Below are 26,508 nucleotides of genomic sequence, written 5' to 3'. Positions count from 1 at the left end.
TTAAGGTGTTCAGAAGCACGGAAAAAAATGGCAGTCAACCCAGTTGGTAAGAAAAAAATGTCTTAACAGCCATATGGCATGCAGTCAGTTGCAATCCAATAGCTAAGGAAAACTGTGTTTCAGTAATAGCTTTAAGCTTGTTTTTCAGCAAGCATTTGGTCCTTATGATCTCAATGAACCAAAATGATCAAGTTGAACTTCCACAGGGACAGCTGCAAAGGAGTAGACCAAGGAAGCATGAAGCAAATAGGGGATGAAGAGCTGCATGGCAGTGCTGGCAGAAAAGGGGTGCATTAGCATACTGTAAGCAGAGTGCTGGTGAAGCTACCAGTGTATCAGCGGGTGGATGGGGTGGATGTTGGTCTCCTTTCCCAAGTAGCAAGTAATAGGATGAGAGGAAATGGCCTCAATTTGTGCCAGGGGAAGTTTAGACTGGATGTTAGGAAAAAATTTCTTTAGTGAAAGGGTTGTAAAGCTTTGGAACAGGCTGCACAGGGAAGAGATTGAGTCACCATCTCTGGGAGTATATGAAAGGTATGTAGATGTGGCACTGAGGGACATGGTTTAGTGGTGGACTTGGCAGTGTTAGGTTTATGGTTGGACTCAGTGATCTTAAAGGTCTTTTCCAACCTAAATGATTCTATGATTCTACGTGGTACTTGGGACCCAGTGAGGCAGCCCTCCCCCTCTGCTTGCTGCCAGGAAGACTTGCTCCTGGGCACTGCTTTTGTGAGGGGTCAAAACAGTTTGGAGAGAGGCCAGAGCAAAGCAGCAAGGGGTATTAGAGGTTTAAGAAGCCTGACCTATAAGTAGAGATGGAAGGAAATTGCTCTGCCATCAGGAAGAAAAGACTACAGGAAGATGTGCTGGAAGTTTTGCAAACAAGGTAGCTCAGGCACAGGAGGTGAAGGGAGTACAACAGCTAGACAGCACTACAAGAAAAAGGGATCTTACACCAAAGTCCACAGAGTCACCAATGTGACCAGCAGGCTCATCTGCACTATGAATTTGCATTCATCCTCTTTAGAGCAGAGCAGCTCCATCCTTCCCCGCACAATGCAGACCTCTGTTGTGCAGGACATGCTACAGCAGGAAGGCACTTCAGCAGTACATTTCCAAACTGTGACAGGATTTTGAAAGCATTTTGAAAGGATTTTGAAGTGAAGTATTTGTGAGGTGTAACTGCTAGAAGTTTGTATATAAAGGGATTTCCAGTACCACTTCTGCATTGGAGCTGCTAGAATACATTACTGCTTGTAGTAGGCACCCAGAATTTATCATACCTTTCAGCATTTTGACTGCAACCTGGACTGAATCTCCTGCATTGCAAATTCCATAAGCTGTTGCATTTACCACTTTCCCGAAAGCCCCAGAACCAAGGACCTGTCCTAAAAGACACAATATACCAATATTATTCACAGCTGGTACAGCACAGGCTATGGCTCCAGCATTGGGGTTTGCCTAATGGACTGCTCACCAAATTCCAGATTTTCCCTGGGAAATTCCCATTTGAGATCATATTCAAATTCTCTGAAGTCGATGTAGATGTACTCATTATCCAATGGGCCTATGATCTGTATCATTTGTAACTGGCTTTCGTATCTAAATTGCTTTGAAAGAAAAAAAAAACCCAAGAGTGGAATAAGTCTTAGAGAGGGAGAAACATCCTGGTAGGAACAACTGAAGAAGGGGCAGGTATTTATGTTTGCTTTTACCTTTTTGTATTTATGAAAAATTAGTATAAACAAGAAAGAGATCAATAGGAGGAAAAATCCAACAGAGACATAGAATGCAGTATTGTCCGGGGGGGGAGAAACAGCTCCTGCAACTTTAAGAGATACATATTACTACTCACTGAATCAGAGCTTCGTGCGTACAGCTAAAGGTGCAAGGAGAACCTGCAGTTTAAGGTCTTTTCCCCAGTACTCACTCCTACTTCCCAGACAGGGACTGACTCTTGAGTGGTTCTGTTGGCTCAGTCATGCTCTTACTTGGGTGTGCAATGACCCCCATAGGGTGAGGATAGCTCCCATGGGCATTTCTGGCAGCACCATGGTGACATCTAGGAGAGGAACAAGAGCCAGCATCTGCCACCAGATACCAAAGTGGCTTCAGCTCTTCCCAAAGCTGATGCCTCCATGCTTCAGGTAGGAATTACTAAGTTGAAATAAAAAAGCAGACCCCAACATTGCCGTGACTCTATTCAGCACTTCATATTTGTGCGAAATTTCTGCTTATTTTAATGAGGGAGGCCGCTACTTTGGCACCAGAGAAGAGACATGAGTCACCCATTCATCCACTCTCTCCCACAATGTATACACACAGCACTTGTGTTTTACCTGCAGTGCCACGCAGTCAGCCATTTAGCCAGGCATAAAATACCATTAAGTTCTACCATGCCAGCTTTAACTGAGAAAACCTGTGCTAAACACTGTTTTATGGTACCTGACAGGTTAATGAAATTCTTTTCACAGGCTGAACCTGCAGAATTGTTTGCACAGCACTCCACAGAGAAGGTTGTTGCTGTCCCTTTTACATCTAAAGTACTGCTTGAAATCCATGACCCCAGAGATCGCCTTTCTGGCAAGAAGCTGTGAATCCCCTCAGTGATTTCTTCTGTGCAGCTGAAAAAGAAGGCAGACCAGTTTTGATTTTTGGCTCATAGTGGCATTTTCCAGGGTAGAAGGTGGGATGTTTCAAAACATGTCTTATGTGATATGTCTGTGTTGGGAGGGATGGAGAGAGGGACAGATGGGATTGTTTTTTATTTATCGTTATTAGAGTGAGGCTTCAGAGCAGATGTCAGTCTTATTTTTTGGTGATGGACATGACAGGGTCAGTAGAGGGTTAACTGGGCTCCCTATCTCCTGCACTGGACTCACTCTCAGTGCCACCACTACCCTGGCAGGGCACCTGCAACCCTTAACCATTGAGACCTCCACCAGTTTCACAGCTGACATATCTATTCCCACTGGTTTCACCTTTACCTCAAACACTCAAACCACTGAGCAGCTCTGAACAAGCCACTACTCAAACAATGCATACAAGATGAACCCACAGTAAAGTTCTATCATCTCCTTTCCCTGAAGGTATGAGATTTCAACAAGAAGTTTCTCTCACTGGTAGTGGAGAGCATCTATCCTGTATTAATGACTTACTTAGGACCTAATATATAGAAAGAGGTAACACTATACTCGAGGGAAAGTAAGCCTGCACAGAGATTGTTTTGCCTATTATTTATTTAGCTTTTCTATAATTCATCAACTTACTAATTCACCATCCACACAAATAAGTAAGGAGGTAAGTAAATAAATAAAATTTATTCAGGTCTACACATAACACTAGCTTCTGTATGTGGAAGCTCCCAAGAAAAGAAATGTCACAGCATTTTCTTTCCAAAAAGCTGATTCAAGGAGTATTTTAAAATCAGTAGCTGTATGTTTTCTTTCTTCTTCCATTTCTGCACAGATCGATGTTGGGAAGCCTTTTCAGAGCTATGGATAAGAAAACCATCTGGATTTCTTCTTTTTTTTTTTTTTTTTTTGATTTTGAATGTCTGGTTAAAATACTTAGAGCTTTACCCATAATCTTCCAAGAGATAATTTGACTTAGTGCTTTTCTGCACCATGGGATTATTATTTTTTCAAATATCTAAATAAAAACTACAGAGTTCATAAACCAGCTCAAAGCTGTTTCAGCATCCTTTGAAATTTTAGGGCCTGACTCATTGCCCTAGATAAATAGAGGAAATGGAAACACTCTCAGTAACTTTACTGGAAGCACTCTCACTAAGTGTCATGGTTTAACCCCAGCTGGTAACGAAGCCCCACAGAGCTGCTTGCTTGCTCCCCGTCATGGGATGTGGGATAGAATCAGGAGAGTAAAAGTGAGAAAACTCATGGGCTGAGATAAAAACAGTTTAACAGGTAAAGCAAACACCATCACTCTAAACCTCCCCTCTTCCTCCTTCTTCCCCAGGTTTACATGCTGAGCATGACACCATATGGTCTGGGATATCCCTTTGGTCAGTTGGGGTCAGCTGTCCCGGCTGTGTCCCCTCCCAACTTCTTGCATACCCTCATCCCACTCACTGTAGGGGTGGTGTGAGGAGCAGAAAAGACCTTGGCTCTGTGTAGGCACTGCTCAGCAACAACTAAAACATCCCTGAGTTATCAGCACTGCTTCCAGCACAAATCCAAACCACAGCCCCATACCAGCTACTGTGAAGAAAATTAACTCCATTCAAGCCAAAACCAGCACACTGACTTTACTGGCTTTGGTAACAGGCCACTAACAGCTGTATTAATCAAAGCTTACCTCATTAATCAAGCCTGTATTAACCAATACATTCCCTGAATACCTGTAACTTTGGCAGGCCAAGAGGAAAACTCAGATTGGACTTTGTAACTGCCTAACTGTTGCTATGAACCCAGTGGGGTTTATTTCACTGTAAAGATCCTGAGATATACCCCTTTATAGACTTCATTTCATGACAATAGAAAAAAACAGAAAACTTTCTCTGGTTTTGTTGATCCCCTCGAGTGGGCCACCATGTCCTCTTGTACAAATGGTTGAGGGTGCGTTTTACACTTAATTTCTTACAGGCCAGTCTTCATTTAACCAAGGATAGATCAGATATGGTCTTTGCAATGAATAAAAAAAGAGGGAAATTTATTTACTTGGATGAGTTCAGCTCAGGACAGTTCCTCCAAACCCAGGATGAGGCAGGGTAACTGTCAGCGACGCAGGAGATCTGCTTGAAAAGGAACTGCATCTTTATTTTGGGCTTTCCTGCAACAATATAGAATCATAGAATGGTTAGGGTTTGAAAGGACCTTAAGATAACCCAGTCCCAACCCCCCTGTCGTGGTCATGGACAACACAATTTAACACAGGACACTTGCTGTCAGCATTTAGTGACCAAAACCTTTCCATTTATGAGGCAATGTTGCTGTGCCAAGACCAAGGTCTGCTTCTGTGTTTTCAAACTAACCCACTCACATGTCACTGTGAGAGCTGGGTGCAGTGCTTCTCCTTCCTCCAGCTCCCTGCCATGGTTCCGTAGGATGGCAGTGTGGGCAAGGCAAGGGGAGCAGCTGCTTCTGTTGTACAGGCACAGCCAGAGCAAAACAGTGGCAGAGCCAAAATTAGAACCTTGACTTCTGCTTTTCTAACTCAGAGCAAGCAGTCAGCCCTAGGACTTCCCCGTACACCCCAGTTTTGGGTGTCCAGCTTATACAAACTGTGCACAGAGGATCCCTGTATAAATAATATGTAATAATGCTTCCTGACCTGACCTAGGGCAAGGGTGAGATGGTGCTGCAGTTATGTGGCAGAACTGAGATAACTGAGAACACTGGGCAAGACTCAGCGTGTGTGTGACTTGAGGTCAGGGGCATACGAAGTGTTGCAACCCTAACACGTGTGTTACACATCAAAGGGTTTCCAGACTAACTACATTAACTCACAAGTGCCATTAGGAAAAACGTAACATAAACGCACCACAGAAAGCTAACACCTAATGAAGGTGTTTCACTGTGTATCTCATGTGGTCTCTACGCAGGCTTGTTCAGCCTGGAGAAGAGAAGGCTCAGGGGAGACCTTATGACAGTCTTCCAATACCTAAGGGGAGCCTAGAAGAAACCTGGAGAACGACTTCTTACAAGGGCATGTAGGGACAGGACAAGGGTAATGGCTTTAAACTGACAGAGGGGAGATTTAGATTAGACATTATGAAAAAATTCTTCACTCTGAGGGTGGTGAGACACTGGCACAGGGTGCCCAGAGAAGCTGTGGCTGCCCCATCCCTGGCAGTGTTCAAGGCCAGGTTGGACAGCATTTGACCCTAACCATTCTATGATTCTATGATACTCTGGCTCTGTAGAGTTAGAATAAAATATTCTGTAGAGTGTTTTACTGAGCTCCCAGGCTTTGCGGTTTTCTTAAGAAGCATTTATTTTCTCAGTGTATGACTAATTTCTCATATTCTGTCATCTCTGTTTACAGCAAACTAAAGGGAAGAAAAAAAAATTAATAACTTCCTCCTCCTTCCTCTGTTTTCCATCCCTGATAACCACAAGAAACATGACACACAGGCAGCCTGCATCCTTCTCTGACCCAGGGCCTGGATTCCAGTAGTGTAGTGCAGAGTGAAGAGAATTACATTTTTGCCTTGTGCTCCTCCGTTGTCAACAATAAATCTAGGTAAATGAAATGGGGAATACCAAGGGAAAATAAACATATTAGCTCCATTTATATCAACGGCAAAATCCCAGACTTCACCAAATCTTCACAGGGATTATTTTCTCACTTACTTCTTACATACAGAGTGAATTTTTTTGTCACGACTATATCGTCATTTTCGGCATAAAATACATACACTCCAGACTGGTGCTGATGGTTGCAGAACTTTGATGAAATGCTGTGGAGCAAAGAAGAGGAGGGAAAGGGACAAAAGATTGACTTGAGAAAGATTTCAGATGTAGTCAGAACTCATCCATATGCTTGAAACAGTTCAACATCTTCTAACGAGAAACCCAGATGAAATTATTTTTGCTTAGACAATATAAATCCCAGAATGCAGCAGTTTTGATGAGAGGATATTTGTTTCTTGTAGTATTGATCTCATTCAGCAATTTTCTTCATAGTTCCTGAAGTACATGTGGGCTGTCAGGATGTGATTTTATTACCAATCCATTGGAAGACAAGGTATATAACACATAGAGTCAGAATGATTTAAGTTAGAAAAGACCCTTAAGATCATTGAGTCCAACTGTAAACCTAATACTGTCCAGGTCAAGATGATTGTCAGATTTAAATGGCAGTTATTGCAGTTCATCAGCTTTAGAAGAGTACTCCAGAAAATCTCTTTTAGGATTAGCTGTTGCAGATGAGGGCAGATTTTTGGGGCAGATGTTTCGTCTGACTGCTCAAGGAAGCATCCAACTTAATTTTTGTGGTAAAGGCAAGCAGGAATATAAAGGGGTTTGAAGCAGAAATTAAAACCAGACAGCCTATACCAGCAATCTGCAAAATAAGAAATCTAGAGAACTAAACCCAGGGTATTTCTCATCAAGCAAGATACATACAAAGGAATTAAGTATCACCTTGCAATTCTAAACCAGGAAAACTCACACTGAAGCCACTGGCAATTTTGCCTTTTGACTAAGGCAACAACTCCATATAGTTATTGACTTTTGAATGTCTTCATCCAAAATGGCGTTAAAGATGTCCCTGAACTTAGGGAGTTCTTAAAATCAGACCCCTTTTAAGCTACCTCAAAATGGATACTGAAGGCAGAAGAAACCACAAATCATTCGTTGCTTTTGAAATCCTAGGTCTGAAGAATTAAATCCTAGTGAAGTAATGAGAAAATAATTTAAAACGTGTCTTTGATAACTGAAAATACAAGGGGATGTGAGATAAATATTATAAATTTAACAGTGGTTGCTCTGTGTATGAAAACTGATTTGCCTTTAGGAGGGAAGTGAAAATTAACATTGTACTAAAGCAGAGAGTCAACAAAAGCAAATAGAAAATAGAAATTCCAAAGGAATGTCTGAAAACATGTAGGAGCAGTGACAGAAGAGATGAATTCTTGGGACTTGAAATTAGAAGCTAAAGAAGAGGCCAGAGTTAATTAATAAATTTAATATGATCTATAATCAGGAGGAACAATTTGATAAGGAAATGGCAGAAATCAAAAAAGCAGAAAAACAGGAAATGAAAAAGGATATGAAAGGAGTAAAGTAGAAGTGTTGGGAGACAGGATTACACAGAAGTCAACTAAAATGTGCGAAGTTGGATTCACAGTACTTGAAGATATGTGATGGCCTTTATTTGTTTTGTTTCAAGAAACTTTCTGCTTTAAAATCACAATGAAACCTGCAGTGCTACAGCTTGTGGGCAGAATCTCCTGACCTCCCTACCCCTTGCTGCTTCAAGCTGAATGAAATATCTACCCCTACTGTTTTTTCCTCAGGGAAGACGTGTCTATCCAATGCTAGTATTCAACCAAAACTGGATAGCTGTGGGGAATGTTTGTACAGAAGAATGTACTTGTCAGATCGAATAATCACCAAATTAATGTATTTTCCCTCAATTATATTTTTCCATAAGATAAATGGGATGATAAAGAAACAAACACTAAGTATAATTACCTAAAATGAACCTAAAAAAAAAGTATTTAATCAACAGTACAGTCAGATGGATGGCTGAATTATCTGTTTGAAGCAATCTCCAGCCCAAGCTCCAGCAATACTTGGAGTGGTGAGGTGGCCATAGCCATGGTCATGGCCATGGATGGTGCTGGCCTGGGATGCACTTCTCCAGGACATGGACTGGATTTTCCCTGTTGGCAGGTGTTGATCAGCACTCAGCAACTGCTGGTGCTGTGCTGCAAAGACTATCTAACATGACTCTCAGATCCCAGGCCACCAGCAGCTGCACCTTACCCATTAATGAGAGTTACCTAAGCTATTTCTGGAGTTCTCAAAATTGTTACTGTTGGCCCAGCCCATTGCACTTTCTTCTTATCTGGATTGAATTTACACCAGCTGTCAATCATCCAAGCAAAACTGGCTCCTGCTTTTACAAGCAGTGAGAAGAGATCCATACCAGCTGCAAAGCAAATCAACTAGGCATTATCAGCTGGAGGGAGGTACCTATTGGACAAAGATGAGCAAATGCTCATGGCCGTCCCCTGAGACCTCATTTCCAATATCAGTCTTGAGCACAAAGAACAGATCTGCCTAGCCCATGTCAGGCACTGCAGATTAGTCACCAACACCCACCCATGGCTATCAAAGTTTGCTGACAGCCCTCACTTTATCAGCAGGGACAGAGTTCCTGTGGCCATTGCCAGGAGATGACAATTTTCTAATCTAAACTGAGCTGTCTCTGAACTTAATGAAGGTCTGACTCCAATACACCTTCTAATGCAGATGAAAAGGCCAGTCTGTTGCAAAGATGACTTGACAAGCTAGCAGATAAAATTGAGTGCACCAAAATACTAAGGAAAGAAAGGATAAAATGTATAATCATGGCTGCAACACAGTTTTATGTAGATGCTAAGAAAGGTTTCAAGAATATGAGAAAAAAATCTGTGCAGCCACATTAATTCCTGCCTGGGTCCTACTTGGTTATAAAGCTAAAACTTTAAAAGAGCAGCTTAGCTTTATTTTCATTGAGGTGAATACGAGGTGTTACCTTGAAAGCCATGGGACTACTCTGAAAGAAACTCTGAAGGAAATTAGATAATGTTATCAAGAAATTAGAAAGCCTAGGGAATGGAGAAAACATTAGCCTTAAACAGGATTCATGCCAGAACTTCATTGTAGGAAATAACAGAAAAGGTAGATAACTAACAGGTTTATTCAAAACATGTTTTGCAGCAGTGGAAGAATACATGACCTAGGTAATGAGCAGAACGATATGTTTCTGTGGCACAGCTGAACAGATCTAACAGTGGCCTGGGAAACTACAGGGCCCTGGACTTGATTTGAGCAGATTGAAAGACACCAGGAACATCATCAAGAACAGGATGACAAAATGGGAACATGTACAACTTGTCATCCAGTATGAAAACTGCAACAGATCTGTAACTGAGAAACTATGTTAGAGAGAAAGGGAATAGCAAAATGCAGATAAACAAAAAGTTACATGCCTAGTTTATCAAAGGGTTTATTATAACATGGAGAATAAACCTGATTCTAGAAGTTATCTACATGAATTGCTGTTGAAAACCAAAATGTTTGAGTGCCTTTTGTGAATGCAGCCTCACCTCGTGACCTATCCACATTTTAAAAACACAAAGAAAGTACAAAACATGGACAATAAGCAGTCCAAATGAGATATAAAGAGGAGGCATTATTATATCAAATTACCAAAATATTCAAGTACCTGCGTCCATCCACGCTGTAGCTTTGTTTACACGGAAATGCTTTTTGGGAAGATAGCCACATGCATCTAGCTGATGGATACGCTGTAAAGTTAACTTCAAAGCAAAATGCTTCCTCACCAATTTCAAAATCTTCTTTAAAGCTGGTTATATTTATAAATCCCTTTTCTGGGGGAAAAAAAATATTACAATTTTTCTTAATGAAGGAATTTCGCCATCTGTACGTTTTTCATTTTGCAATCACAAGCAAAAAAAGCACCATGTTACATCACAAAAGGCATTCTGCTAATCATAATAAGATAATACTTCAAAATAGTACTGAAATGATGTCACTGTGCTCAGCTGCAGGCAAATGATCTGAGCCTGCGGAAGTTGCATATTTGGTCAGACAAGAGCCTTCCGAAGTGGTCTGACATTCTTCCCCAGTCCACCCTACAGAGCCACAGGGCCAACACCACCATTATGCATTTGGTTTGGTTTAGGTGTGTTCCAGGTGCTAACAGCTGCATCTCCTGGCTTTCCTCTATCAGGGGACAAACCCAGGTGACACTATTAGCATAATCAGATGTTGATAGTAGTTGTTTCTCCTTCACTGAAATGAGCTGAAGATTTTGCTAAGGAGTCTTGCAGCTGCTCCTTTATTTCTCCATCTCAATTAGACATATTTGATGCAAGACAACAGCAACACGTAAATGTGTTTTGAAGGTGTGTGTGAACTCAGCTGCTGGTATTTGCCCTGATAGGGTGGGATTAGTTTCACCTAATGGAGCTGTATGAAGTTCAGTAACCCACCTAAGCTACCTGTTTGGATCTCTGATAAACTCACTGGAATGAGAGAGGCATGTCCAGATGTATCTCATCCTAAAATAGAAGATGATAAAATATCTGGAAATATCTGTTTCTTGACAGTGACTGCTGGAGGAACCAGTCATTGCTGGGGCTAGATGTCTCATGATGTGCAATGAATCCCACCCAAACAACAACAGACACATGTCAGAGGATGCTATCCTAAAGGCTAGGATCAGCTCTATAAAAGTCACAGAATCATATACATTGGAAGAGATCTCTGGAGATGTCCAGTCCAGCCCCTGCTCAGAGCAGCTCCAACTAGGTGAGATTGCTCAGGGCCACATCCAGTTGAGTTTGCTATCTCCAAGAAAGATACCTTTACAACCTCTTGGGAACTTGTGCCAGTGTTTAATCAACCATATGGTGAAAAACTGTACTGTAGAAATATTGGTTTTATAAATTGAACCTTCAGCTTTTGAATGATGTTTTGGACTTCATCCTTCTAGGCAGAATGTCATCTCTGTGTGTACTGTCAACAACAAAACCAGTCAGGAGTCAAGGCTTTCTCCAGAGTGTGCACAAGGACCTTGGAGCAGGGTATGCCCTTTCTCTGGGGAACAACTCAGGAAAAAGTAGTTTCTTTCTTGAAAGGGAAAGAAAATAGCACATTATTGCTTGGCTTACCATTTTTTTGGCAGGTTCAAGTGCATTTCTGCCAGAGAACCAGTGAACATGATTATTCAGTAATGACAGAGAGGTGAGATGAAATTCTTGAGACTGCAATTAAAGCTTTCAAGTCTCTGTATTTATCTAGCATTATCGGTTGTACTGCGTGTGTCCTGCTTTCCAGGCACTGAAGGGAACCATCTTCTTAGGACCAAGCTACACAAGGCCTGAAAATTTAAAAAATCAAAAGCATACCAAAGGAAACATAATTCTACTTAAGCGATATGTTGATTTAAAAGATAAATGTATTTGTTTATTTGTGGCTTTAAGCCTAACGTGTTGTGAAATAGCTAGCATATTCTTGAAGCAAGATTGCATAGTGCTAGAAATTCTTTATTCAACACTGGTGTAAATAGAGCGTAAGAACTGCAGAAACAAAGAGCCTTGCAGCTGCAGTTGTTAGTGTGACCTCTGTTGTGCTTTAAAGTGGTTTAACCACCCTGCCTGACCTGACTAGCTACACAAGATGGGATAAGTTGGTTAAGTATCAATTAGGAAAGAGCAAAGCCAGAGTTGTGTGGATGCAAGGCATTATTAGAGATTAGAAGACCACTCATCAAAGTAGTTAATGTTAGCCAAGCTCCCCAGGACACGCAGTATGTGTCAACCAAATCAGTTTTCTTGTGGTTAAGTTACATCATGACCATTCCCAGTGTTGCTATAGGTGCTGATTCATGAACTGTGACAGTTTAAAGGCAGGATCACTTCAGAAACTGTAGCCCTATGACACAGACAACTGAGTGAAATCTGTATCTGTATCACTGACAAAATTGAACCTGGGATGATAGCATAAATTCACACCAACAATGGTTGTCATTAATACATTAGGCTAAAGGTTGAGCTGGATCAGAAGCACGTGATGTGCCTGTATAACCTTGGAGAGAGAAGCATGGCTGTTAGCTAGGTATGACAACATCTCCCCACCTTAATCTACCATGTAAGTAAAAAAATAGATTTTGTCATCAGCAAAGCCAGTGAGCCCTCATGCCCTTTGTTGGCATAAAGGGTCTTAAGGGGGGTACAGACAGTCATTGTGGCTTGGCATATCCCAGTTAAAAAATACCCTACTAAGAAATACAGCCTTCCATGGACAGTGACCCAAACATCTGCTGTTACTGTGGCACTTACTCAGACCTAATAGTTCATGGATCCAAGAAGCCACTATTTCTGAACTGGGCACCAGTACTGAGAAAGAATAAGAGCTTGCTCTACCTCTACACTACTCCCTCACTCCTACTTTCCTCTTTACTAAGAAGATGTGTGTAGAAAAAATGCCCAGGTATCGTACTCAGTTATTGTAAATGACGAGTGAACTTCCTGCTCAGTGGGAGGCAGAAGCTGAGAAGAGGATATTGCACTTCAGAAAGTAATTTCTGAAAAGACTGGAGTAAGTATTCTCACTTTCTACCATTCCTAGCCTAGGTGTTGTAAACTCTGAGAGCAACTACATCTAAGGTGAAACGCATGCTGGGTGCTTCAGAGAGCCTTGTTCTCAGGGCTACAGACTCCAACTGCAGGTACAACGGTCAGAAAACTACTTCCAGTGTCTAGTCCAGCAGTACAGTCCTAACTACAGCTTTCCTTTCTATGCCTTGTTTCCAGACTTATGCCTATTTGTACATTATTTCCACCTGAATAACAAGGTTTGCAGTTGAGGCTGTTCTGGACTAACTTCAACCCCCCTGGCTTTTAAATCAACATATCGCTTAAGTAGAATTATGTTTCCTTTGGTATGCTTTTGATTTTTTAAATTTTCAGGCCTTGTGTAGCTTGGTCCTAAGAAGATGGTTCCCTTCAGTGCCTGGAAAGCAGGACACATGCAGAACAACCAATAATGCTGGAGTAGTCTCTCTAATCTCATGTTTTCCTTCAGATCTATCACAGCTGCAGCTGCTCTTATGCATGGCATCTTGCCAGCTCTGTCAGCCCTCACTATTCATCATCTTTTTTGGCTTACATTCTCCATTTACACAAAAGTTTTAATTTCTTGTCTGCTACCAGTTCCACATGTTTTGGAGCTAAAATTCTTCCCCAGATTTACTTTCCCATAAAAATTTGGCAAACTCAAATGTCCACTTGTCAGTCACTCCCCCACCGTAAGAGGAAATGGTTGTTTTTTGTTTGTTCTGGGTTTTGAGTGAGAGAGCCCACCACCAAGAATCTTATAACTATTTGATTCCTTCCTGTCAGACCCACATCAGGCCTGGTACATCTTTTGTACCTGCTTTTTTCTGTATAAGAGCAATAAGCACCTGAAGCAACCATGCAGTGCTTTACCTCTAGCTGTTTGTACTTCTCTGCAGCTGCCTACACCTGAGCTGTTGGCACAGAGATGGACTGCACAACTACACTACACTCCCCAGCCCAGGAAGTCCAAGGCATAGCTCCCTGGGAATCCTATAGCTTAGGGTCCCCACAAAAAGCTACAATGGCTTTGCATCACACTACCTGAGAGTCACCGACAAAAACAAGATGAATTCCAGCCTGTGTTTCTAGAGATACCATCAAAACAATCACATAGACTTGATCTAAACACTACCATTGCATTTAACTTCTAAAAGGACTGTCTTTTAATGGGAATTATTTGAAAAGCAATATAAAGCAGAGGTCGATTATCTTCATGTACCAGAATGACTCAATTCAGGTTAATGTCTTGGCTCCCCTGGACTGTCAGTAAGTGCAAACAGACTTTTTCCTTCGAAAAGGAACTATAAACATATGCTGCCTACTTGCAAGCAAACAACTGCTACATGGCAAACAAAGAAAAATAACCAGCTGAGGGACGAAATTAACACCAGGGGTTGGAGTTACCTAAAACTGTAACCAAAGCAGTTTGATTCGGATGAGCAGTAGAGGAACAGGTATAATGTCCACTATCACTTCTTCCTGCCGCTGAAGCAAACACATACCGGATCCGAATTGCCGAGTAATCTGTTTGATATTCTAATCCTTCAAACTGGCGATCCTAGTTTTACAACAGAGATTTCCATTTAATCAGTTGATAGTGCCCAATATTACCTGTTCTAAAATGTGCCCCGTCTTCTTACCTGCTCAACTTCTTTGTTTTCTAATGATAATTTTATTCCGAATTTATAATTATGGTGAACAGCTCTACACCTGACCAGCAATGGTTCTCCGACTTTAAGAAGTAATTCAGGTAAAGGTGTTGCTTGTCTTTCATTTAAATCTACAAAATCAAAACGTAGTCTCTGAAAGAACTGTCACTCTGCCTGGAAAATAACTCAGTTAGATCAACAGTTTTGACATAATTTACCAGATACCTACAAGGCACAATTCAGCACAGAGCTTAGCTCAGGTCAGGTTTACTTAAAAGAACCAGACAAATAGACCTGAATTTATAGATCAATTTATAATTATTTATAAATGTATATATTTTAGAACACTTTGAAGAGTGTTTCCATGCCCCACAGTCCTAAAAACATGAAGAAAAAGTTCACAGATATTTAGCAAATGTATGGCAAGACATTTTTTACGGAGACCACGAACAGCTATTAGGTTTTAAACATGTGCCAGAGCAATCATATTCACTGTTAGATTTGTTCCAGTGATTATACAAACATATAACATTATACAAACAAGTAGTTTAGCAAAGAAAGTATTCCCAGGTGAGTAGTGCAACTAACTTCAGCAGCAGGATCCACCTTACATGTAAGTAAACTTAGAGGGAAATTACCTATTGTAAAGAGGCTGGTGCATTCTCTGCCCAGGTCATTAGCTGCACAGCACCATATATAAGTTTGAAATAATTCATATTGTATCTTCTGTATGCCATCTATTTCCCCAGTTTCTTCATGCACTTTATCAGGGCAACTGCAATTACAAGCACAATTATTCATTGACTCATTTGGTTAACCTCAAGCAAATAAATCTGATAAATTTCCAAGCCATGAGACTATGCAAACAATAGTGGGAAAACTGGATCTTACATAGCTGAATAAAAAAGGAACTAGGAAAGGTAAAGATAAGAAAATAAAAAGTCACAGCCTAGGCAGAAATATGAGATGAAACAATCTGAATATGCTCAAACTGGCTCATAGACAGGTAGTGCTGTGACTAAAATCTGGACAATTGTGAAATCATAGAGTTTGAGCTTTCACACCACATCTCTGAATTCCTGTGGTGGGAGCTGCTGCAAATCCAGCAGCCCTTATGAGAAGACCCATATTCCAAAGAAATCCCAAAGACCTCAAAGATCTGCAAAGAAAGGCATTATTCCTGCTATTAATAGAATCAACTTTAAATATTAATAAAACAGGGAAAAATAATTAAGCTCAGAAAACTAGGATGCCTTCTAACATCTTCCCAGCTCTAATACTTCAGGTGAAGTCCCCAAGACTGGAAAAAGGGAAACACTGTACACATTTTTAAAAAGGGTAGACAGGAGGACCCTGGGAACTACTGACCTGTCAGCCTCACCTCTGTCTCTGGGAAGATCATGGAATAGATCCTCCTAGAAGCTATGCTAAGGAGGACATGGAAGACAGGAAGGTGATTTGAGACAGCCAGCATGGCTTCACCAAGGACAAGTCCTGCCTGACCAACATAGTGACCTTCCATGATGGAGTGACTACATCAGTGGACAAGGGAAGAGCTATGGATGTCATCTATCTGTATTTCTGTAAGGCATTAGACACAGTCTCCCCCAAGATCCTTCACTCTAAATTGGAGAGATATGAATTTCATGGGTGGATTGTTTGGTGGATGAGGAATTGGATGGTCACATACAGATGGTAGTGGTCAAGGGCTGAATGTTCAGATAGAGACCTGTGACAAATGGTGTCCCTCAGGGGTCTGTACTGGGACCAGTACTGTTTAATATCTTCATCAGTGACATACCCTGAGCAGAGTCTGAGCAAATTTGTGGATAACACCAAGCTGAGTCGTGTGGCTGACATGCCTAAGGGATGGGATGTGGTTGACATGTCTGGCTCGAGAAGTGGGCCTGTGTGAACCTCATGAGGTTCAACAAGGCTGAGTGCAAGGTCCTGCACCTGGATTGGGGCAACCCCCAGTATCAAAACAGGCTGGGGGATTAAGGGATTGAGAGTACCCCTGAGGAGAAGGACTTGGTGGTACTGGTGAATGAAAGATTGGACATGAGCCATCAGTGTGAGCTTGCAGCCCAGAAGGCCAACTGTATCTTGGGCTGCATCAAAAGGAGTGTGACCAGGGAGATGATTCTGCCCCTCTACTCTGCCCTTGTGAGACCACACCTGCAGTACTATGTTCAGCGCTGGGGCCCCCAGCATAAGAAGGACATGGAGCTGTTGGAGCGAGTTTGGAAGAGTTGCAGCACTCCCATGAGTGGATCATGCAGGGACCATGCATGATCCAACCTGGCAGAACTTGTCTCCAAAAATTCTGACCCCAAAGCTCTTCAGTAATCTCCCCAGCCCACTATGCACACTAAGCAGTACAAAGCCTTCCCCTTCTTCAGAAGTTGGTGAACTCGGTCTAGAGACTCAACATGCATACGAACATATACCGTACCTCTTTTCAGGTGTTTTGCAAAATATCCACTCCACAGAGGGCTGGGGGTAGCTCTCAGATATGCATTCAATAGCATCTGATCCTTCCCTTTTCCTAAAATAGGGTTTGCCTGGTCTCTCTGTTAAAAAATAATAGTGCAAATGTTTAAGAATGCTGAAACCATTTTGAAACAGTGTTTTGCTCATTTCATAGTGTGTGAAATTAGATGCAATTTGTTTCAGGAGATTTCGACACTGAAGGGATAGAAAATGATTCTGCCCTAGGGATAGGGTGGGTTGGTCTCATGAGCTTTTCAGCCTTGATTGCTAAATCACAGCTTCCCCTGTATCAAAGGCCTGCACCAAAGGGTATTCCTGACACTGATACTGAAAGGTGTGAATGTGCCGTGTTTGCTATTCATCTCACTGGGCAGGAGCACAGCTACCTTTCGAAATAACACAGCAATCCCGTGGCCTTTGGTGGAGTATCTGTTGAGACTAGAAAGTGTCTACACAAAATGGGATCCTTGCATACTACTCAGTCAGATCAGATACACCATGGAAAAACAACGGGTGATAATGACTTTGATAACCAGCAGACTTCTCTATCCTATATCTGTAACCTGGGTGGAAAAGGTTCCTAGATAACTTCCGGACCCCTCAACTTGTCAGTGCAGACTTGGACTAAGCACATAAATTTAATGTATTAAAACTGCTAAAGATTTGATTCAGAGCACTGGCTCTGGCTTTAGGTCATCTTACAATGTAATCACAGCTTCCACACAGAAAAGTGACATTTTCTTTAGTCATACTCTCATTGTCTGCAAGGTGACATGCTAACCTAGTTGATAAAATGATTCTAAGGTGAAACGAAAACTTTTGGCTTTTTAATTTCTTTCTTCACTTATCTCTTATAAGCTGGGCCTAAAAGGGTTTTTTTTTTTCACCTCTAGAGATTCACATCTCAGTTGAAGGGTTCACATCTAGACTGAAGGATTTTATGAGAGATGAAATTATGATTAGACTCACAGAAGCAAAGAGAATGCAATCCAAGCAATTGACATGGAAAAGATCTTTATCAAGACTGTTTCAAACCACTCTTGCTTGCACATGTAATATCATTTTTTACCTCTACCGCCTAATAGCTATAGTATAGAAGATAATGTTTAATTAAAGATTTAATACCCCATCCCCTCAATGAAGCTGTTAAAATTATGATCGAGACATGCAGTAGGCCTTCAGATAAAACAGGGAGAGACTGGAGGTGACAATTCTGACACTTGAGAGAGAAAAAAAGTCAAGCAGAAGAAATGCTTTAAAAACAAATAAAGATGGAATAAAAAGTGTTGATTAGTCACAGTTTATTAAAAACAAGGCAAGTAATGATGCTTGCTGTTAAACTTTTCTCTAGAAGGCTTTGACAGTCTTTTAGCTGTTTGGATGGATATTTTCCTTTCCTTTCTTTGAAATTTCTTTTGCATTTTTAAATTTTGTCTTTAAATTTGGCCTTTTCCAGACAAAATAATATAGTATTTATCTTCTGTTAAAAAAACCCAAAAAAACATTTCAACATGGGTCTTTTTCCTTTTGTAATATGTTCTTGGACACCCCTACTTAGAAACAGAAGCTTGAACTTTGTTGCAGCAGTTGCGTTTGCATCAGAGATGTCCCTTGTGTTATTCTTGAGAAAATACAATCAAATCTGCTCCCACTGTGAGCCTTTCAAAAAGTCACGCCTCACAGGTGCTCTGTCATGAGCACTTAATAGCAGTTAAAATCTCAGCTTCCCAGGCACCCTTGTGCTGAGCAACTGCAGTGCTGATGGGTTTTCCTTGGAAACCCAATAACCAAGTAAAGACTGCCACTGAGGAGAGGGACTTTTTCTTTCCCCTTCCCTCAGTGGTTACTCTTGCTGTCTATGGAATTGCAAAAGGAAAAGCTGTGAGAGAAGTGCACGGACCCAGAGGCAGGCACAGGAGAAGTGGCAGTGACTTTGGAGCACCAGTGACCAGAATATAAAAGGAACCTCCTGATCTGCCCCAGGTAACAGCCCAGCCGGCAACACTGAGAATAAACAGGTTAAGATGCAAGCAAACAAATCTAGCCCATGAGCTTAGAGACCACATAAAAGCTACCCTCAATTTGTCCATTTTGGCACAGAGGGAATCTCTCACAGGGGAGAAGAAAGCTGACGTGCATTTCCATCTTTATTTGTTCAGTTGCATGGTTTATTGACTAGCGAAAACTGGCTCTCATGCAGTCTGTGGTTTTGACTTCAGCCTCTGAAGACAGCTCCAAGACCTATGCAAGTCTAGGAAGATGCTTGAAATGCAGCATGTGACAGCTTCATTGCTTTGAATGAGCTTGAGTCTCTCCCCTTAAAGCTACTGATGGAGAAAGCCCTTTCATCTCAGATATACTTACTTCGGATGAGAACAGGCACAACTACTGTGTAATTGCCAGTTTTACTTATGACTGAGAGGGTGTATTTTCCAGCTTGTGCTTCTTTTATTTGGGAAAAAGCCAAAGACATGACGTATCTGTAGAACAGAAAGTAAAGCCATATTTGTTATCTAGAAGGTAATAGGCAGCACACATTATAAAATGTTAGCTCCTCAGCTCTTGCAAAAAGCCTTCAGAAATACTAGTCTTCATTATTTACATTGATCCCTTCAACCTGAAGTGTTTTCATTATGTGTCTTCCTACAAAAACAGCACATAGGAATTTACAACCACAGATACGACACACTTAATGCTGAGGTTTGGGAAGGATGGACTTCCTTAGCTTAGGACAGCTGGGGAGGTCCACAGGGAAATGCTTTACCTACGCTCCCATCCCACATGTTTTGCAGGGGGAGGCAATAATCCAGCCTCAGGTTCCAGACCAGGTTTGGCTGTGAGAATTAGGATGTTGTTCTTGCTGTTGTTCCTGATCTGCAGTGTCACCCTAACAAGTCACATAATTCTTCACACCTCAGTTTCTTTGGCTATAAAATCACAATTTTGCCTCACATGAGCACTGCAAAGCTGAAATTGATCAATGTCAGAAAGTCCCTGGAGACCCCTGTGCATGATGCTATACAAATTCACAGAACAAGCTTATTTCAAACTATTCTTTGCTTGAAGATTCATATATGTATGAGTCTAAACGACGATCAGTAACGTGCTCCAGCTGACAACCATGAAGGAATATTAGAAGATTTGAAAAGGTAATGCATAACATGAAATTAAATGCAAGCACAGTCACAGAAAATATTCCATTTGCATCCTAAAAGAAATGGTCTCTTAAAGGATCTTTGCAGCAGTACATCCTTTGACTCACCGATTCTCCGAGTCCAAAGAAGGTTTACAAGCTTTGCTCTCTTTAAAGAACCAAAAGCATGAAATTATATTTGAAATGTTCATTATTACTCTTAATTCAATATCTTCAAAGACATTGACTTCAACATTTTCAGTTGGTTCATAGATATTCTCTGTTCCTTGAGAACTCAAATAACAACCAAGATCTTCCAAAATGTTAGAAATCTGCAATGCAGGAGGACAGAGTGTTATGTATTTATTAGAAATTAATAGTTTTAAAGGATGCCCTTCTGGAAAAGCTTTCATGAATCAATAATGCCATATAATGCTCAAATATAAATGTAAATCATACTGAAACAACACCATCATACCTTCTTTTCTGTTTTGTTTTGGTTTTTTTTTTCATTTCTACTGTCAGACATTCACAAATATGTTGAATTCTACTGCATGATGAAACATTATAGGATTCCAGTTGAATTAGTTAGTTCTGTTCTTTAAACAGACATCACAGAACTATTTTTGTCAGAAACATGACAGTGATGCAGGCTATTCTTTACTCTCATTTTTGTTTCCTTTCATGTAGAACAATAGGAAGACACTGAACTATAATACAACCTTTCTGTCTCAGACTTCAATGTAAAGGCAGGTCCAGAATGTTGGGGGTTTTTGTTAGCATCCCACTGCTTGTCACTGTATCACCTGGCTAGACTGCTCCTCAACTCCTTTGGGGCTTTGCTAGGTAAGGAACATTCGGCCTGGGTGCCTTCATACCTTTCATTTCCTCACCATTGCATATGGCTAAAGGAGAATCGAAACCAGAAGGAGAATATTCCACAGTCATTCTGAAAGCCACCAATGGATTTTTGAGTCTCTAAGCTTAGCTGCAGCTAAAGGCGCAAAGTAAATAGCTCCATCTGAAGAGTAGTTCTAAATGTCTCCCTTAACCACTTTGAAGGGTGAAATTTACGCGGTGTAAGTATATGAAAAGACAGAGTTCATTGCATCCTCTGCTCCACACTCTGCTTGGCTTTGGTTCTTCTCATTCATTGCTCCTTCTTTTTCCCTTCGCTTGATCTGAGAAGTATTTAGAGATGACAGCCATATTCTGCCTCATCAGATACAAGGACAGCACAGCTTTGGCTGGTGTACTTTCATTTGTTATCCAAATTACTAATTTATTTGTCCAGGAATGAAAAAGATTTCATAAGACTACCTTGAAACAATATGCAGAAATATTCAATCATGCTGATGTGAGACAGCATCAAGGAATTAAAAAATCAGTTTTAGAGAAAAGTGGTACTTATCTATTTAGACTTTCAAAGTATGAATTGTGATATGTAATTACCTCTAACCTTCTGTAGTGATATTTGGCATAACCCTTGTTATTTTGACTGTGACATCCCCACAGCCTAAAGGTTTAGGGTGTTGTTAACTTCTGGGAAGCTGTTTCTAGAATGGACAGGACTATTTTATAAGCAACTAGTTCTCTGTTATATTACCTTGGGAGATACCAATGTCTCTGGTGTTCCTGAACCTTCAACCTTCTGGCTGATTAAAACACACATAATCTCAGATGTATTTTGTTTTATTGCAGAAGTGAAAGTAACCGTTGTCATAATAAGAACTGTAAAACAGAAATAGAAAACAAAGGTAATCATGTCTAGATCTCTACTCTGGGATAATCATTTTAGTAAAAATAAAATACAAAAAACCTGTAGAAATATTACATCTTTTAAAAAAAAAAGGCAAAGGGAATATGCAGACATATTGTATGCATTTGCAAACACTGCATTTTTGTATTGAAACTGAGTAGAAGCACTATTTGGAGAACCTTTCAAAAGCACAGGTACATCTCACTTTAGATGTATGTCCCATAATATTGCAGAAAATGTCTAAAGACAAAAGCCTCTACATGTTATGGGGGCTCCTTTAGAAACCACATTATAAAACACAGGCTCTCTCTTGCAGATCACTTTGGCATCTGTGTGTCAGAAAGGGCCCTGCTGCACCTACCTGTACAGCTACAGGTCGATGTTTGCCTGGTGTGAGCCAGAGGATGATCATGCACCATCCCTTCCAACAGCACTGAGGAGGTGTCCAAGTCAGAAACACTTCCCAAGCACTCCTGCTCCAACTTGCAATGGCAAAATAATGTCCTCCAACTTGCCTTCAGAGCCCATACTGAGCTCACCCAAGGACTCAAGATCTTATCTTCCCTTTCCCTTCTGTCCAGGACAGGCTGTATTTGATTTGACATACGGGACACCCTCCTGAGCCTTCCTGGTGTGGATTTGTGTACCCCAGCTTGCAAGTGAATTGCAGGTTAGATGCTTCTTCCCTTGAGCTGCCATTCACAGCCTTGAGCTCTTTCTGACCCAGGAAGCAAATAAGGCAGCAATTCACACTATTTTGAGGAAAGCAGATGGAGAAAGTGGAGCATGAGGAAGAGTAAGCCCATGACTTTCTCCTCCTCCATACCTCCCTGGCTTTCTGCTTATACAGCCAGGGCAGCTTCTAGCCCTGGCAGGAGTAGTAACTGTCATTTCTCCTTACACATAAGGAGCAGCATGGGAAAAGCTGCTTGTGCCTCAAAGGCATCATCTCTCTGGCATGCTACATATGAGCCTTTCTACTGGGACTGCAGTTCGAGAAGTCACCTTTTAATCTTAAGGGAGCTATATAGTAACCATGTTCCCACCATTGCACATAAACAAGATAAAGAGAAGTAAGACTGAATAGCTGGCAGGGTAAAATGTGTCTGATTTCCATTAATTCCCTAAAGCCAGCTCTCAATGACACTGAATCATAAAATACCATCTCTCTCCTGGTGACGTGAAAGATTCCTGCCCTCAGGTCTTGGTTTTTTGCTTTTTTCTCCCCCCATCCCCTCCCAGCTCCTGAGATGATTGGACATGAAGCAAGTTGCAGAGTTTAAAGAAGGAAAAAAGGTTAAATACATCAGGAAGCACTTGAAGGATGAAAGTGATGAGACTGTTTCTGCAGGTGGTGGAAGGAGCAAAACTTGTAGATGGAAGAAATGATTAAGAGTTGCTGCCATCTCCTCTGTGATGTTTGTGCCTTCCAGAGCTGCCTAAGCTCTAATTTGGCAACACTTCGACAACTTCTTCTGAGCCCTCTTGGCAAATGTGGATTAAGTGTGAGTCCTTCTCATTCAGGCGCTTAACATACACTTCATTTTTGGTGCCACCTTTCCACAGTATACACAGGCAATGGTCTGCTTTTACAGACTTCTGAGGAAGATCCTGTCCCTTTGTTTGTCATCTCCAAGAAAGGTGAACAGGACCCCTTTGTGAAGACATGTATCTGCCTCCATTAGCTATATTGTTGGCACTTCTTGAGACAATGAGTGCCAGAGGGCAGCCAAAAGGCAGGTATGCATTAGGTGTCTACACCAAGCATGCTGAATTCCTCCCCATAAACAGAAGCCAGGTTTCCAGCCCTGCCACTAGCTTTTCACTAAGTCCTTCTCTGCTCAGCTTTCTCCACTTCTGTTTGTTTGTTGGCCACTTTACTTTTCACCCTTTTCAAACCAGAGACCATCTGACCAGCTTAACAGCCAGGGGCTTACTTAGCTGATGGAAACCCGCCTATGTCCACTGATTTCCAAGATTCACCAGCTGAAACCACCTGAAAATATGACCTCAAAAGTTACAACTCATTTGGCCTGTGGAGCATTCCCTTCAGCTTTCTGATCTGTGAATAGTTTTAGCTTTTTATTGTACAAGCCAAGCCAATTTATCCCTGGCATTACTCCACCTTGCTCCCCTTGCCTTGTTAGCCAGATGCCTAACACCACAGTAGGAAAGGGAAAGGCGTATTTAAACACCAAAAGGAAAAAAGTTTGCAGCTAAAAGTTAGGCAGAAGCAGACAGATGTAGCAACCAGACTGTGAGCAGACATGCAAACGAGGTGTCTGATGAACTGGAACTACATCTGTAAAGGATAGTATGTGGGAGTATATGCTGGAAGAAGGAGTAGTGAGCACCCTGATGTCCTCAGGTATAAGAGAAAATGGGACTTCTTGTCCTGTTAACTGCTAAAGCTTGTCACTGCTGTCCTCCACGTTTATTCCTGTGAAATCCAAGAAGGTTTTTAGGGTAAGGAAGGATACTTTGAACCTGAGATGGTTCTAGCTGCTTTACAGTGAGAAAAAAATGGCTAATGTGATAGTCAGAAGTATTTACATGACACAGAGCGCTCTAAAATTGCGTAGGTTGTAGAGGAATACATCACACTGACAAAACAGAAAATGAGAGCATGAATGATGAGCCTTTCAGAAAAAGCAGAATCAAGAAAAATATTGGGAAGTGCTAACACTCTGGTTCACTGTCTTTATCTTTCAGCTTCTAGCTGAAAGTACAGGGACTGCTGTTACGGTCTGCACATCAGCCATCCTCCCAAAAGCCCAAAGTAAAAACTGCAGAGACTAAAAGAACTGGGCAAGGAGTATCAAATATGTAGCATGCGTAATCATATTGTGTATTGCTGAACTGTAGTGAAGTTGGAATGGAAATAAACTGCTGCCTCTCAACAATGTTTGTTTATGCCTGCTTTTCATCTTCATTATCTTTTCATAGGCTATATAAAAATAAATTCAGTAGGAGAAATCTTCTCACTGAAGTCAGAAAAACCTCTAGTTGCCATAAACCGAGACAGGGTTTCATCAAGATGTGGAGGCACATACATGGGGAAATGCCTGTGCAAGTCAAAAGGTGGGCTTACATGTTATGATAGTGAGAAGAAAGGCCTGAATCTACTGAAGAGATAGCAAACCAAGAAGCTATGCTTCTTGAAGCTGGTTCACTGAATGGAACTGCTTACAACATTTTATTTTCAAATGGAGGATGACAAAAGCAGCCTTTGGAAAACTGGGAATATGAATCCAAAATACGTTGAAAGCCTGAGTTTAGCAGAAAGAGAATAGCTGAGGAACTGTGAAGGATGAAGAGAAAACCCTTCTCTTCATACTGAGGGATGCAATCTTATGCTTGTGTTCAGCTCAGTATTTTACATTGTAGTCAGGCTGTCCCTAGACATAGAATTTTCTTCCACTCTGCTTCACAGCTTGGGAGACTTGCATAAAGCAAACTGTGTTTTGCTTTTCATTTGACTTCTCTCCATTTTCCTTGAGTGAGACTCTCTGGATCAACTCTCCAAAATTTTCTTCGTGGTCAGAGGAGCTAGAAGGACCCTTTTTTCCAGGGAAGCTATAGTTCTCTCACAGTCATGTGCTGCCAGAAACAAATCTGTAATAGTGGTGACATGGGTGAGCCTAATACCCACACTTTAACTCTTAAAACCCCATAACTTTGCATGTGGTTGCCTTTTTCTCAAATCGCTCCCAAAACGGTGGATACTGAAATAAGAATTTTACTCAATGATAAAAATCAGAGGGAGGCAGGATAGGCAGAAAGAATCGGTATTAAATGAATTCCTACTTTTTACCCATATCTTATTTCTCTCCCGTAAAAATTAACTTTTCTCCTTCCACATCTTTTATCACACCTTCCTTCCTTCGTGTCTTCACTGTTTCAGCTTAAATACTTCCCAAAAAAATGCAACCTGTGAGTTCATTCTCAAGTGATGATGGGGTCAGAGATGTTGTACTATATTGCAGAATAATAACTGTGCTAGAACAAGGTTCAACAAGCAAGGTGGGTGACAAGACACCTCTGTTGCAGCACATGCTAATTGTGAGTAGCTGCTGTAACACCAGATGGGGTACATCTAGGTCAGCACCAGTCATTTATCTGGTCTTACCAGTTAATTACAACAAACATCACGTGAACTGATTTAATTATTCCCAGTCATGTTCAAACATGATTGAGATTTGAGATGGGAGGGAAAAAACACTATTGAATGTGATAGCACTTTGGGAGGGTTTAGTAGAAGAGAATCTCTAGACTTGAGTCACCGAATAAGAAAGCAGTGAGAAGAGGGGAGTAGGAGAGGTTGTGTGGGTTTGGAAAGTGCCTAATTAGGCACTGTGTGCTGAGTAAAGAACTAATAATGAGAGCAACACTGGTGTTACACAGTGCCCTGTCACCTGCCAGCCTTGTTGCACTGCCTCCAACCCTCCACCTGGGTTATTTTCCCACCTGGATCCGCTGACAACTCCTCCCTTTTCCACCACCCGAGGCCGTTCAGGCTGTGGCATTACACGCTGTTTCTTCCCGGGGTCTTCTGCTCGAGGGGGATGTCTCGGTGCACGGAGGGACGGAGACCAGCGAACACCGTCGGGGAGGCGCCCGGGGGCGGGCAGGCGGCGACCGCCAGGGGGCGCTG

At 41.4% G+C, this 26,508-nt stretch overlaps 1 protein-coding gene across 1 annotated transcript in view; it reads right to left on the bottom strand.

Moving 5' to 3' along the window:
- FLT3 (fms-related tyrosine kinase 3) overlaps nt 1–22,273 on the bottom strand; it is a 28,014-nt gene extending 5,741 nt beyond the window's left edge. Inside the window, exons 1-15 of the mRNA XM_010017616.1 lie at nt 22,216–22,273; nt 21,702–21,826; nt 20,225–20,427; nt 19,323–19,442; nt 16,925–17,038; nt 15,108–15,244; nt 14,461–14,600; nt 14,225–14,378; nt 9,901–10,066; nt 6,315–6,421; nt 4,680–4,791; nt 2,446–2,624; nt 1,716–1,828; nt 1,478–1,610; nt 1,284–1,388 (exon numbers count right to left, since the gene is read on the bottom strand). Of these exons, the coding sequence (XP_010015918.1) occupies nt 1,284–1,388; nt 1,478–1,610; nt 1,716–1,828; nt 2,446–2,624; nt 4,680–4,791; nt 6,315–6,421; nt 9,901–10,066; nt 14,225–14,378; nt 14,461–14,600; nt 15,108–15,244; nt 16,925–17,038; nt 19,323–19,442; nt 20,225–20,427; nt 21,702–21,826; nt 22,216–22,273 (1,966 nt within the window). The remainder of the gene's footprint in view (nt 1–1,283; nt 1,389–1,477; nt 1,611–1,715; nt 1,829–2,445; nt 2,625–4,679; nt 4,792–6,314; nt 6,422–9,900; nt 10,067–14,224; nt 14,379–14,460; nt 14,601–15,107; nt 15,245–16,924; nt 17,039–19,322; nt 19,443–20,224; nt 20,428–21,701; nt 21,827–22,215) is intronic.
- Between the last annotated feature and the right edge of the window lie 4,235 nt (nt 22,274–26,508).

This window comes from Nestor notabilis, unplaced genomic scaffold (assembly GCF_000696875.1).
Source record: "Nestor notabilis isolate BGI_N333 unplaced genomic scaffold, ASM69687v1 scaffold6867, whole genome shotgun sequence".
NCBI classification, from domain to species: Eukaryota; Metazoa; Chordata; class Aves; order Psittaciformes; family Psittacidae; genus Nestor; species Nestor notabilis.
The sequence above is the reverse complement of the archived record's forward strand: the minus strand, read 5'-3'. Positions and strand labels throughout refer to the sequence as shown.